Source organism: Schistocerca piceifrons, chromosome 5 (assembly GCF_021461385.2).
Source record: "Schistocerca piceifrons isolate TAMUIC-IGC-003096 chromosome 5, iqSchPice1.1, whole genome shotgun sequence".
NCBI lineage: Eukaryota > Metazoa > Arthropoda > Insecta > Orthoptera > Acrididae > Schistocerca > Schistocerca piceifrons.
The window spans coordinates 498341977-498357943 of record NC_060142.1 but is presented as its reverse complement, the minus strand read 5'-3'; the positions used below and the strand labels follow the sequence as shown (position 1 = coordinate 498357943).

General features: G+C 39.8%; 1 protein-coding gene across 1 annotated transcript in view; it reads left to right on the top strand.

Moving 5' to 3' along the window:
- LOC124797901 (structural maintenance of chromosomes protein 2) overlaps positions 1 to 15967 on the top strand; it is a 179231-nt gene that overhangs the window by 124768 nt on the left and 38496 nt on the right. Inside the window, 2 exon segments of the mRNA XM_047261019.1 lie at positions 3088 to 3212; positions 8346 to 8539. Coding sequence (XP_047116975.1) covers positions 3088 to 3212; positions 8346 to 8539 — 319 coding nt within the window.

Below are 15967 nucleotides of genomic sequence, written 5' to 3'. Positions count from 1 at the left end.
GTTTTTCTCCCTGCTATCTGACTGCTATTCGTCTTCCTTTATGTATTTATTGTAGGATCTCCTGATTTGTTTACCTCTGACCACAGCTCATTTTGTTGACTCTGTTCCGTAACCACATGATTTTCACTTCTAGGTGCTGTTTACCTTTTTTACCCATTGTTCAACCATCATTTCAGCTAAGCAGCATACTCCAAATCAGAGACGGCAATGGCGTGCCAAAGTGCACGCGTGTACAGATGTGCTGCACGCGTGCCGTCCAGGGCTTGGTCCGCCTCGCCACTACTCGGTTTTCCTCGGTCTTTCGTGGCACTGCTCGGCACGGCGCGGCATTAGACTAGCTGTGCGATGCGATATCTTTTCATCCGTCATAGGGTGCATTAGTTGATTCGTAGTGGCAACCATGTTTATTCCTCGCTATTTGTTAGCGATTCGTAGGAAGTTCATAAGTACTGTACAGTGGTTGTTGCAATGGAACACTTGCCCGCAAAGAGGCAGGGTAGTGACACATCATCACGAGCCTTCAGAGCTGAATGGGAATTGCAATATTTTTTCGAAGAGAAGGATGAAAATTCTCAATGTCTATTATGCAGTCGCATACTTGCCGGGCCCCGCAAATTTGCAATAGAACGGCATTATAACACCACACACAAAGGACTTAATGATTTAGTTGGGTTGATATATCAAACAAGTTGGCGGAATTAAGAAGACGTAGTGTTATGCAGTGAGACGGACCGAACGCAAGTACCACTTACAAATCTTTGTGTTTCTGATGTTTGTATTTCTACATATTTGTCATTAGAATTCGAATTTAGAGTTAACTCAATTTTTGTTTCCTTTTTTTAGCCTGCAACTGAATGTAGGGACCTGTCTTTAAGAGCAAGCTACAAAATAGCGCTCAAAATTGCAAGAGCGAATAAGCCTTTCAGTGATGGTGATTTCATTAAGTAGTGTATTGTTGAGACGGTGGAACTCTTGATGCCACTGGAAGTAAAGAAGTTTAGTGAAATTAGTCTTTCCAGACAGACAATAGCTCGCCGCATAGCTGGTATGGCAGCGGATGTCTACAGACAGTTAATTGATAGTGCCTGCAAGTTTATTGCATTCTCTATTGCTTTGGACGAGTCGACCGACATTTCGGACACAGCACAAGTAGCGATTTATGTTGGTGGAGTCGACACAAATTTGCACGTGACGGAAGAACTGTTAGATTTAGTACCAATGAAACACACAACGAGGGGTACTGACTTGCAAAAGCAGTTGGTAGTCACCATAGTACATTTTTTGAAGTCGCATGGGTTAGTACACCGTCAGTTTCAACAGTTTCTCATGGAACTGAACGAAGAGTACGGAGATGTTATTTACCACTGGGAAATATGTTGGTTAAGTCGAGGATTGTACCTCGAAAGATTTTTTTCAATTTAAGACTCGCTATTGTTGAGTTCCTGAAGGAAAAAGGAAAGGCAGAGCCAAAATTAGAATATCCAAAATGGATTGCAGACCTCGCCATTTTAGTTGATCGGACTGCACACTTGAACGCTCTCAATAACACTTTGCAAGGTGAGTAGCAGCTTATTTCTGATCTGATGAAAAGAGTGGATGCATTCAATAAGAAAATCGCATTGTGGGAGGAACAACTCATAAAAATGAATACCGCCCATTGCCCTACACTCTCTAAAGTCAGAGAGAACGCAACTTCTGACGAATTCGTTTCTGTGTTGGAGGAACTACAGGCACAAGTTTCTAAACGTTTTCAGGACACTGCCAGTCTGACATCTGTTTCTGAAATATTTTCTAGACCCTTTGCCATTTCAGTTGAAAGTACTCCACTGCATTTGCAAATGGAATTGTATCGATCTGCAGTGTAATACCCGTTTAAAGGACAAATTTTTTTACGTAAAAACTGTCCAGGAATTTTACAATGGTTTTCCTCGGGAAGAGTTTCCCCGTCTCCACAATGAGGCTGCAAAAGTTATATCAGTGTTTGGATCGACATACGTGTGTGAAAGGTTTATTTCGATTATGAAACTAAATAAGTCAGGATTACGTGGCAATCTGAGTGATGAAAATATGAGAAACTGTCTGCGTTTGTTCGTGTACCATCAGTTTGTGCCGGATATGTACTTTATTATGTCTACAATGAACCAAAAATAATTAAATTAATGGTGATAATTTTGTTGTATTTGTCATATGTTTTGTTGAGAATTGTAGTTATTGCAAATTTTGTACAGTAGTTCCAGAATATAAAATTTGATGTTTCACTTGTAGTTGGAATCACTTATTCCACATCATACTGCATGCTGTAGACTACTTTCAAGTCTGTTTCTATATCTCAGCTTAAATGTTGTAAGAATTTTACACGTGACGATGTGAGAAGTGCGATATTGTTGGTGTAATGCAGTTTCAAACCCAGCGTTATTGTTATTTTTCTGTAGGTGTATGAACAGCCAACAAAGATTCAGTATTGCTCAACATGATGTGCTGTACAGAGCTTAATATTATCAAATGTCGTAATACGAAACTAAGCCACATGCTAGCAGGGCGGTGTTCCTTACACGAATGCACTGTCGCGTATTCGTAATTCCACGCATGCACGCGCAGTCAGCTGGTGTGGTAGTGGGGGACGTGTGATGTCAGAAGGGAGCGATCCGCATGCGTGTGAAAGCTCGGCACACGTGCCGCGTTCTTGGCTGTCCCTTCTGCAAATGAAAAATTTAGCATAGGCTTTCCCCATCTTGGTGTTCAGGATTTGCTTGTTTATAGAGTCTTCTCTTGCAGTAGAATGAATGGTCTGCAAAGTTTATTCACATTCAAATTCCATGGCCACTATCACATCAGGGCACTACAGCCCGACTGCCAGTTGGCAGCTTCTGGAGAGGTGTGTGTGTGTGTGTGTGTGTGTGTGTGTGTGTGTGTGTGTGTGTTTTTTTTTTTTTTCTGCATCTGAATAAGGACACACTATCCTGTTTCATGTTGTTGTTGCTCCATCCAGGATTTCCCACTGTTTGTCTACATTCTTAAAACTGTAACTTTCAAATATGCATTTATTTCATTTTATTTTCACGAGTTATTTTTTTGTTTTTCTTTCAGCTATGATTCTTATAAACAACAGTTGGAAGTGAAAACACACAAACTCTCACTTCTGCAGAACCAGTTGGAACATACTGCCCATCACCGCCTGATGCAAGAAATTGAACAAATCAAAGCTGACATAAGTAAGTTTTTATCTACAATAATCTTTGATTTCTTCATTGGTGTGAGGTAAATACATAATTGAAACTGTGTTAGCAGTTTGTTGTTTCCAATTTCTGTGAACATACAACTGAAGGCAAGATACTAAGCCAAGATAAGTTTTCCTTTTGTTCTATCTGCCATAGCATTCCAAAACACAGCAGCTTATGAGAAATATCACATACAGTATATAATATTTGTGCCCTGTTGCCAGACAGTAGAGGCTTGTTGTTGATAAAATCAAATTTATTGACAGTGAGGAGGAGAAAGCAGTGGCATTACAGGCAGAAAAGGTGGTGACAGCAAAATGTTAAAGCTGATACAATGCTGAGATGAATGGAATTGAAATAAGCCCCCCCCCCCCCCCGCGCGCGAAAAAAAGGGGGGGCAGCTAAGTGCCCACAATATACAGCATGTAAAAACACCATGTATAAATATTGTCAGAATTGTTAGAGAAGGGTAAAGGAAACCCTTTTGTTTAATGAACAAATGTCAACAGGTACACTGCTACTCAACTGGGGTCCTTGAAAGGCTTGGCTCTAGACTTCTTGTGGGCCATTGTTTACAGTAGTTTGACCACTTCCTATGCAACACATTGATATTGGAATCTCATTTGCAACATAATTACATCTTACTGTTAGGCATGGTCTTAAACGTCTAGCAGTGTCCACATCCATTCGTAAACAATTACATAGTTACTACTAATATTTACAGGTTCTTCGTGACTGATTACACTCTGGCTTAGCCGATGACGTGCATTTCATTTATGGAGAGACAACAGTCAAGAAGCAAAGTGCCTGTATGCAGAAAGTCTTTTAAGGAGGAGACACCAAATCATTTCACTTTCCAAAGACATGATGGCTGTCTTTGTTAAACAGGATCTGTGAGACCAGAAAGATGTGTGAACTGTTCGGTTTGAGGAAGCTGTGTTATAGCGAATTGAGAACCACCCCAGTGCCAGCAAACGCTTCATAGCCAAGTAACTAAATACCTACAGCTCCAAAGTTGTAACATCCTGCACAAGACATGCATGCATTAATTCAAATATGAGGGTGTATCAGTTGATGACTTCACGTAATGTGTGGAATTCTCCAATGGTATCACAATACCAAGCCTGACTTCCAGATGTGTATCTTGCTTACTGATGAGGCAGCCTTCACAGTGGAAATAATATTCAGCAGCCATAACAACCATATCTGGACATTGGAAAACCCTAAGCCAACTTGTGTGTACAGTCATCAACAGAGATTTACCTTAAATATTTGGGCTGGTATTGTTCACGGCTATCTAATTGGGCAGTATCTTTTGCAAAAAACATGCGATGAAGGAAATAACTAAATATTTTTCCACGAAGTACTGCTGTAAGTGTTGAAGAAAGTCCCTCATTCAAGGATTAGGATGTATTGACCTATCAGCTGATGACTTTCCCTAGTGCTAATTATACCAACACCATCCCTGTCTTAAAAGTGTTTGTCTTGTTTATGATGATTATGGTTCCAGCATGACATGGTCCTATCACATTTTACCAATGATGTGAAGGAACATTTAGACAGTGTTTTCCCTCAATTGTTGGATTGGTAGGACTGGAACACTACCATGGCCAACATGCTCCCTGCCACACCCCTGTGTACTTTGTTTTATGGGAGGAGATGTGTTCGATGTACAAGACAGTGGCAGACACTCCAGAAGAGTTGAGTGCCCATTTGGCTGAAGCCATTATTCATGAAACACCTGGTTGTTTTGAGCTTGTCAGACATCATTAGCATGCAGATTCCAGTTGTGCTTTAACATAAGTAGATGACAAGTCTAATATTAATCACATCACAGTTTCAACACTGTCCCTGAACATCACTAGAGTTAAAACCATCATGGACCTGCAGCAGGGAAAGAGTACAGTTGTGGCATTTTTAAGTGGAGGAGTGTGTTAAGATGATGAGATAGAATGCAGGAAAGAGAGAGATTGCACAGAGGAAACTGAGTGCAGAATAAGTGAAAATGGGGATGGGTTAATGGGGACTGAGGGGTGGAGGATTATGTGATGAAGGACATGTTGAAGGCAATACATCTTTGGGTTGCAGAGAGAGATCCTTATGACATGGATTGTGAACAGCTGGTGAAGTCAAACATTTGATGCTCAGCAGTGTGTTTTGCCATTGTGTGGTCAACTCTGCTCTTGCCTACAGTCTGGTGGTGGCCATTTATTCAGATGGATAGTTCATTGGTGGTCATGATTTTATACAAGGTGGAAAAAGTCACAACAGAGCTGGTATATATGTGTGAAAAAAATGGAGTAGGATGTGTTGTAGGTGCATGTGATAGGGCTTGCACCAGGGTCTTTCACAAGGATATGACTCATGTCAAAAGGGGTTGGGAGTAGTTGTGCTGTAAGGGTGGACCAGGATATTTCATAGATAGGATAAGCAGCATAATACCACTCAGAGAGAGGTAGGGAAGCATTTGGGTTATTTATATATGTAATGATCTGTAATCAAAGCTCTGGTGAATAATGTGGGTAAGTTGTTCCAATTTGGGATGGAACTGGATAATCAGGAGGGTGATCCTTTGCTATCAGTTCATGGGTGTGGTTGGACGATATGAGGTATAGTGGGTATAACACTGAAGATCCATTTGTGAACGAAGTTTGGAAGATAGTACCTTTTGGTACAGACATCAGTGGTAACTTCTGGGTTGGTGGCCAGACTCAAGGATAGGGATTTTTTTGTGCTGGAAAGTATTGCAACTGTAAAAATTAGTTGATGGAATCAATATGGAAAGAGGTTTTTATGGTACCATTGGAGAGCTGGAAGTTTCTCATCCTTAATTCTGTACCACTCTTGCCACCCTTCATTCCGTTGTTCCATCTATGCTGCCCCACTGTAATTAATGACAGATGCCTCACACACATTACAAATTCCATACACCATCACCCTAATGTTTCAAAAATTATGCCCAGGAAATTGTGTCATTGATACACAGAAAATCATAAAAAATTCAATTTATTACATAGTTGTAATAAAATGTTACATAATATTTGCTTTTATTATCAACAATGAGGACATTATACTGGGGATGGGGGGGGGGATTATTATTGTTATTAAACCCTTTAATTGATCAGAGGATAAAAAAAGAACCAAACTATACCTACCTTTTATTTGGGAGCATAACCTTGATTACTACAGCATAGATTCCTCAGCTTTTTCGTACTGTGAGGCAGGAAAACTGCTTAAGTTCTTAAGACAAAAAATTATTTCCCTCATAATTTTGTACATCGTCTTTCACTTAAGCACAAACTTCATTATGATTGTTTCGATTTCATCTGAGGTCCAAATCTCAGGCACCAAGAACACTGTGATTATTTATCTATGATATAAATAAGGAAAAATTAAATTTTCAGTACATAAATAATAGACAAAGAATCAGAAGTACTATGAATAATTTTTCTGGTGGTCAGCTTAAAGGATTAATTTTGCTTTATAATTCAGGCGTGAAATCATATAAACAAGTATACGAGACATGTAAGTAGCATTGAGAGATGTCAGTACCTCTTATCTGATTCTAAAATTCACATATCAAAAAACGTTTTGCATACACATATCAAAAAACATTTTGCATCACCCCGGTTCCCAGAACTCCTGAAGGTAGGTGTTGACTGTAGATATTGTATAACAGACACAGTCCCTTTGACTGTTCAGAGACGTCACTAAACCTGCCCAAAGATGTAAACAGGTCAGATAGCCGATTAGTTCCAGTCATTCCACCATAGAGGTGGTACACAGCCTGTGTTGTCTGTAGTTCAACCATGCCTAGACGGTCAATACCACAGTTTGATTGTGTCCGCATTGTTACTTTGTGCCAGGAGGGACTCTTAACAAGGGAAGTGTCCAGGTGTCTCGGAGTGAACCAAAGCGATGTTGTTCGGACATGGGGGATATACAGAGAAACAGGAGTTGTTGATGATGTGCCTCGCTCAGGCCGCCTAAGGTATGCAATGGATGACCGCTACCTACGGATTATGGCTCGGAGGAACCCTGACAACAACGCCATGATGTTGAATAATGTTTATCATGCAGCCACAGGACGTTGTGTTAAGACTCACTGTGCGTAATAGGCTGCATGATGCGCAACTTCACTCCCGACGTCCGTGGCGAGGACCATCTTTGCAACCACGGTACAGATGAGCCCAGCGGCATGCCGAATAGACTGTTCAGGGTTGGCATCACATTCTCTTCACCGAAGAGTGTCGCATATGTCTTCAACCAGACAATTGTTGGAGACATGTTTGGAGGCAACCCGGTCAGGCTGAAAGCCTTAGACACTCTGTCCAGCAAGTGCAGCAAAGGTGGAGGTTCCCTGCTATTTTGGGGTGGCATTATGTGTGGCCGACGTACACCGCTGGTGGTCATGGGAGGCACCGTAGCAGCTGTACGATACATGACTGCCATCCTCCGACTGATAGTGCACCCATATTGGCAGCATACTGGCGAGGCATTCGTCTTCATGGACAACAATTTGCACCCCCATTGTGCATATCTTGTGAATGACTTCCTTCAGGATAACTAGTTCGCTTGACTAGAGTGGCTAGCATGTTCTCCAGACATGAACTGTATCAAACATGCCTGGGATAGATTGAAAAGGGCTGTTTATGGACGATGTGACCCATCAACCACTTTGAGGGATATACGTTGAATCGCTGTTGAGGAGTGGGACAATCTGGACCAACAGTGCCTTGACAAACTTGTGGATAGTATGCCATGACGAATCAATGCAGGAGGGCGTACTATTGTTATTAGAGGTATAGCAATTCTGGACCACCACCTCTGAAGGTCTCGCTGTATGGTGGTACAAAATGCAGTATGTGGTTTTCATGAGCAATAAAAAGGGTTGAAATGATTTTATGTTGATCTCTATTTCAATTTTCTGTACAGGTTCTGGAACTCTTGGAACTGAGGTTGATGCAAAACTCTTTTCGATGAATAAATTGTGATTGTTTTTGTGTTAAAGCTGCCTTTAACTGAATAATTAACTTTTTATTTTTCTACATTTTTAGCTTTTAGTGCAGGTTTATATTGTTAAGTTGCCATTATAATTTTGTAATACAAGTAAATGTACTGTTTCAGAGGAACTGGAGGAGAAAGTAGAAAAATGCAAGCAGATTGAGAAAGATGGAGCGAAAAAAGTGAAAGACCTTGAATATCAAGTGGAACATGCTAAAGAGGTTATAGAAAAGGAGAGGAAAAATGCAGAGAAAGATATGAATCGGCTTAAGACCAAATCGGAGGCAACCCAGGAGAAATGGCAAAAACTTCAACAGGTAAATTTACTACATCTGATGGTATTTCAGTATAATTTACACCATCAGTTCAGTACTGTCACCGTTCATTATTGTGATGGTTTTAGTATTTAATTTATACTACATGCTCTAGTTGTGCTAAATTAGTTGGCTAGGACACACAATACGGGGTTCCTTGGAATAGTAACAATACTTTCTATTTTTATCAAGACTTCACAAAGCACATGGAGGGGGTGAAGAAAATAGTTACTGTTCATCATTAAGTGAACTGCAAGTGACTTCTTGACATTACAAATCCACCCCCAGATGAGTGCACTAGATTTAAGAATGAATGCTGCACTTGAATATGAAAAAATTTTCTAAGATATGGAAGAATATCCATGTACTTTGATAACTGTCATACCAACCAGTCTTTGTGTACTTTATGACTATCCCCCTCTTTGTCAGGCAAAAATGACAGTAGCCACTGTCGGTCGAGTTGATGACACTAATCAGTCCCAACAAACCACTTAGGGTTAACCATTGTAAACTTGGAATTACAAAGCAGATGTGACAGTGAAAAGAATGAAAACATGCATAAAACCTCATTTACATCTCACTAGAAGTGGAAGTTCAAAATCATCATTGGGCAAGGATGAAAACTGAAATAGATTGAACTTATCAACTTAAGCAGACTGCATGTAGGACACGGGTGCGACCTATTCTTGAGTACTGCTAGAGTGTCTGGACTCCGTACAAGCTTGGATTGAAGGAAGACATCGGAGCAGTTTGGAGGCGAGCTACCAGATTTGTTACCAGTAGTTTCGAACAAAACATGCTATGGAGATGCTTTGGGAACTCAAATGGGAATACATGGAGGGAAAATTATATTCTTTTCAAGAAACGCTATAGAGAAAGTTTAGAGAACCGGCATTTGAAGCAGACTGCAGAAAGAGTCTTCTGTCACCAATATACATTGCATGTAAGGACCACGAAGATAAGACATGAGACATAATGGCTCATACGGAAGCATACAGATGGTCGTTTTTCCCTCGCTTTGTTTGCGAGTGGAACAGGAAAGGAAATGACAAGTACTGTTACAGAGCACCCTCTGCCACGCACTGTATGGTGGCTTGCAGACTGTCGATGTAAATGTATCAAAGAACCATTCTGTTATTTGTGGCATGGTTAGGGAAACTCCAGAAAATCTGAATAAAGATCACACTACAGGGATCTTACGTGCATCTCATTCCTCATGAACGTACAGGAAGATTCAGCTGTCCCTACTCCTATGGGTTTTACACAACCCACGCACAAGATTTTCATAATCTAAATTACAATCAGATGCATTTTTCTTGAAGAACTTGAAAACTGTGGCTGCCAATGAAAATTTATCCCATTAGAAGTTCAATTACATTAAATTTCTTACAAAAGGTCCTGTTCATTTTTTCTGTAGGACTAATAGTTTGCATGAAGTGAGCAAGAGAATGTGAAAATCTCTCACATGGTTTTTGAGGGCATTATGGGTTGCATAAATCCGATAGGTAGCATGTGTGATATTTTAAAGAACTCCATGGCACAAGGCTTAAATTTAAGATAAATGTGTAGTTTTCTTCTTCATATTAAAATGTTTATCCAACTATGCATGAAAAGAGAAGAGACGATGTTATGAGGTCTACTTTTTAAGTTTACACAAATATAGTGAAATAAAAACGTTTTTTGGTACAAATCATTTTATTTTTCCTTTAGACTATTTGCCTTTAAGTTTTACACACTTTTGTGTGTGTTCGAACCAATTTTAGGACTTTTTCTCATTCTAATGTTTTTGCCTCAAAAATACTGTTTTGAGAGGATTCAACATCTTGTCGCATTGATAAAAATCACTGCCTATGCAATTTTTGTTGGACATAAATGAAGAAATAGAAGTTAAGGAGCAAATCAGGTGAATGTAAGCAGTTACACATTATGTAAGAATTCAGAATCTCGTGGCAGTAACATTAAATAAAAAGGTCTCGGGTGTGCAACTGCGTCAAGTAATTAAAATTACATGAGCTTATTTTGTTCTACATTAATTCATTGTTTTTCACTGTCAAATGTTCATTTATTTGACAAGCTTTGAGAAAGCTGTCATCGTCATGATGAAAGCTATGACATTTTTGTTTGTTCTTTGTGTTTCATGCTCTCAGGGGCTTAGCATTTGTTTTTGAATTGTGAGGATGTTATGAAACTCTATGAAAAAAATCTCAATCTAAAGGTGTGCTGTGCTCCAATGAAGTGCTTGGCTGTTGGGGTGGAACAGTCATTATTGGGTAACCTCTGGGGAAACTGCCACCTCTCAGTTGTATAAGGCTTACCTAGGCAAGTGGGCCTCTGTCAGGGTGGACCTTTAGTTCCCTACCTGCTCATATCATCAAGATGGAACCCTGAGAATGTTCTCCTCCATCTCCCAGTGGAATGGATAGGCTTCTAATAGGTACCACCACCCAGTTTAAGAAGAGGGCTTGTGCAGTTAGTCCTCTGTACTCAGAAATTAACAGAATGCTTGCTGCTAGTCAGAACATGTTTCTAATAGTTGCAAAGAAAGAGAGGAGCTTTGAAATAGTTTAACCTTTGTATATTCAAAAAGGTTTAAATGTCATTGCTGGCACTTTAAACTCTGTCGGTTGATTGCACAATGGGATGCCATTGATCAGGGTGTATACGACCCGGGAAGTCCAGGAAAAACCCAGGAATTTTTCCGTCCGGGAGAAAACCGGGAAAAACCCGTGAATTTTTCGGAACTCTGGGAACTTTTCATTGCTTTAGCTTTCAGTTAAATTTTTGTAATTTTGACTGTAGAATTGATTCTCTAGCAAAGAATGTTATTGTATCGTGCTACTGGAGAATGATACTGCAGCAATAAAATATAAATGAGAGGAAAAAAATAAAACTTTAGTGGCAAAGGAAATGTGCAATTTACAACAACAAAACACCGTGAATGCACAAGCGTCTGCAAATAGCAAAAATATGTCAAAGGCCGTAGGGCGCAGACTGTAATTCTTCGTAACAATAAACTGCTTGCTATGAGCATGATGTCACAACTGTTCACATTAGGTTCGTTTGACCAGTTGCAGCAGTCTGTTGCGCATGCGCATTTGACTCGCATATACCCTATTTACTCGAACCTAAGCCGCACCTGAAAAATGAGACTCTAAATCAAGGGGAAAAAAAAATTTCCCGAATCTAAGCTGCACCTGAAATTTGAGACTCGAAATTCAAGGGGAGAGAGAATTTTTAGACCGCACCTCCAAATCAAAACAAAGTTGGTCCAATGTAACATGAGGCACTATTTAGGTGAATGGATGAAGAGACAGCTTCAGTAGTTTGGTTCGAGTCGTAAGCTTAGCAGTTAAGCTTTACCAGGTAGCCCTTGCTATGCGTCAGGCACTCCGTCCGTATTTATACGGGTACCCTTCCATTTTCACGTGCTTCGTCTGATTTGAATCGATTGCTTATTTTGCTTCGATCTGATAATTGCCGTTCTCTTTGTTGTTGTTTACGTCACTCTGAGCTGAAAATGCATTATTGTACTGTGTCATGCATTGCTTCTCGCATTTTGATAATGAGTGTTTACGACCTGTCGGCACTCGCGGCTTGTCTTGCTTTTGTGCGCTACCGCCGCTTACAATAAAAAAAAGAGAAGAATTGTCTCATTAGCGAAACAATGGCAAGAGACTGCTATTTGTTGTTACTTACACTGCTGCTTTCTTTGATTATGACCAACAGGAACCAAATAATAGATTGCGTATAATAGATGATGATCTGAACGAGAGTTTAGCGAAAATTTTTCTCTGATTGAAAATCTTTGCAGACGCCTCTTTGGTGCATTACATTCTGCATAGAAATTAAAGTCGTCTTAGATTTAAAAATCTAGTCAGTTGCCTCGCTTCATTTCTGACTGTATCACCATTCAGCATGAGAATAATACGAATATAAACATGACATGATATGTATATTCTTCGGAGTTCGCTGTTGTCTCACTCTAGTTTCATTGTTTATTAGGCAGACAGGATTTAAATGAGATAGCAGCAAACACGAAAAATTCATTATATAATGTTTACATTCATATTATTCTTATGGTGAAGAGAATACTGCATGTGATTCACAATTCATAAAAGTTCCTATTAGCAACCATCTCTTGTCACAGGTACGTAAAAATTCAGAATGTAGAGTTGGCCATATTGACAACATCCCAAACAGTCTTACCAGTCGGATTTTCGTAGTAGATCTTTAGTGATGCAGAGTGTGTTGTTGTTGTCTTCAGTCTGTAGACTGGTTTGATGCAGCTCTCAACGCTCTTCTATCCTGTGCATTGCAGTGTAACAACACTTATAAAATAAGAATGAAAATAACGTAGAAATTAAACGCTGAAATTTAAAACAAGATTTTATTATGTTTGTAATACATCTTATACGAAATGTTTAAAATATCAGTCATGACTCTGAATCACTATCACTCGATTCTTTGTTGCTCATTTCTTCATACAGAGCATAGTCCTACGTACCATCTAGTGCATTGGATATCGGACATTTTTTTAAATGCTTGTAGCACAGTCTGATTTGGAACACACTTCCATGCATCATAAATCCATTGGTACACTTGCGACAAACTTGAGCATTTTACACGTCCTGTTGGTGTCAGTTGTCTGTCGTTTTTCGAAAGCCACTGTGTGTACATGCGTTTAAGCTTGTCCTTAAATGGTTTACTCAAACAGACGCCAAGTGGTTGCAAAATCGACGTCACCCCGCCTGGAATTACTGCCAAGCTCGTTTTGCTTACCTCCAATTTTCGTTTTACTGGAGGTGTTGTATGGCCTACGTATGCATCTAATATCAACAGACTGCGTAAACCAAGCATTGCGCCAGGATGACGATTCCACACACGCATAATGCATTCCAGCACCATGTCCTCCGAAAACCACCCACTTCCGTTTGCTCGTACAATTACAGTTTTTGGAAACACTTCCAATTTCGGTAAAGTCTTTCCCTTAAAAACTATGAACGTGGGTAATTTATGTCCACCTGCTGTGCAAGCAAGCATGACAGACAGCCGCTGTTTTTTATCCTCTGATTTAAGAACACTTAATGTCTTTCTTTCCTTTGGCATGAACCGTATAATTTGACGGCATGTCAAAACATACGGGCGTTTGGTCACCATTTCATATCTGACCAAGAAGGTGTTGCTTTTCTGTGTGCCGACTAATTATGAAGCACTGAAATTCCACAAGTTTTTCTTCATGACTTTTCGGCAGCATCTGTGCAACTGAAGTTCGCCTCCGAAGTGAAAAACCCCAGCGCTTCATAAACAGATCAGTCTAGCTGCGACTAGCCTTAAATTTTCAATTTTTTGCTCTCTAGCAATTTCATATGCCTTAATTTTTAAAATTTCGGCGTTCATAGGCAGGAATTTCTGACACTGTTCCTTAACAAATTCATTTAAAATCACTTCTAGTGCATGGATCGGCCACACTTTGGCCTACTAAATGCTTTCCTGCTACTTGAACATTCTAATAATTTGTCTCTCTTCAGTCGCCATCGCCTGACGTTGCTCTCGTCAGTCCCGTATCGCAGATCTGCAGCACGATTAGAACTTCGTTCCGCAAAAGAAATAACTCCCCTCTTGATTTTGGCACTATAATGAAAGCGCTTCATTATGGCTCAGTAACACCAACAAGCACTTCAGAAAATTCCACGAAGCAACAAGTGCCGCTACGTGATATCTTAATGAGCTCCAGCGTATCAACTCGTGCAAAAATCCTAAAGCCTTATGCATTGTTGCTATTTTTACGTAAGGAAATTTATTTTTGTTGCTGCGAATATTTGAAAGGCTGCTACATTCGAAGGTGAACAATACGGAATTTCTATTTACTTCGTTGGATAATGTATGAAAATGCAGTGATCGAAACTCAGAGCGGAGAAAAAAGCTCGTCTTCTACCTTTTTTAAAATTTATTTACTGACGCAGAGGTTTTGGTGCTATCTTTGTGCCTGCAAATCATGCCTGTGTAGTGTTGTATATATTCGACGTCAGAAGTTAGTTGTGGCGGCACCTACCAACATTTTTCAGAACTTCCGCATACTTTGCACTCGATTCTAAGCCGCAGGCGGATTTTTTGATATAAAAAACCAGAAAAAAGTGTGGCTTCGATTCGAGTAAATACGGTAAGCAGTACCTTCTCCCGCTTCCCGCTACTTGAAGTTTGGCTGTTAGCTGTATCGATAGTAGCTGCAAGCAGCCAGATGCAAACGAGAAAAATTTTTCTCACGCGCCCTAACTGCCAGATTCGCACTTGCACAGAGTTGTCTGAGTTGTATTGGGGAGGGGTTAACCTCCACGTGACCCGTGTTTACATTAAGTGATTTCGCTGCTCCTCTTCGTGTACAGCTCCCGCGTCAAATGAAAACAAAGCGGATTTGTGCACCCAGGAGCTAGCAAGTGAATTAAAATACATTCACATAATTACGGAGAGCAAAAATATATTATTAATTTAAGTTTTCTGATTTTATTTTATGTCCATGTTAGTAGCAGTCAAGCATTAATTGCCTTGCAGAACAATGAAGTTATTTTTGCAAGTTGGCTGAAGAAATTTGACTTTATTAACCTTTCCGCTGAGGCAATCTTTTATTTGAAACCAAGTGTTTCATTCTACAGTATTGGCTAGTTCCAACTGTTCTCTGGATTTCAAGTGCACGTTATCATCTTCTGCCATGTATGGCATTATGCCGTAATAAAGAACCAAAAATGAGATCGTAGAGTACTGGTACTCCAAGAAAATTTAAATCCAAAAAACCACACTGATAAGCTTAATATCAGATGGGACCTACTTCATTGTGAATCTGGAAAAAGCCAATTTGCACTTCAATCTGAATTATGCTTTTTAGTATGGTTACGAAATTCCGATGCTCTTTGGAGTATCCTCTGATGCCCTGTTTCTTTTATGGTGTAATGTAAGCTCTCGTAGTGCTTTATACACACGAACATGCGGGCTTCCTACACCACTGCAGTTGCACACGCACAATAATGCCTGTTTTCTAGCGCTCTCTGGCAACTGGTAAATCGAACCTATTTCTAATGGTCTCCGGATAGCGTTGCGAACGGTGGTTAGAAAAGCGTAACTTTCAAAGTAAATTTCTTTTTACGCAAGGTGAATTATGTTACATGTGAGAAAGTGGTGTGGATATCCAAATCACAGAGCGTTCGAAACTGAACAGTTTGAGGACCAGCCACTTACAAGAATTTCTAGCTGCGAGACATTTATGTCATAATTTTAAATTTACTGGCACAATTGTGTGATGTGTCTTAAAGTATAACACACGCAATAAAATATCAATATTACATGTGAAAGCTTAGCTTCTGTTGTAAGTTAATCTTAGAGACCAATATTATATGTGAAAGCTTAGCTTTTCTTGTAGATATACGGTACTGTGTGCAT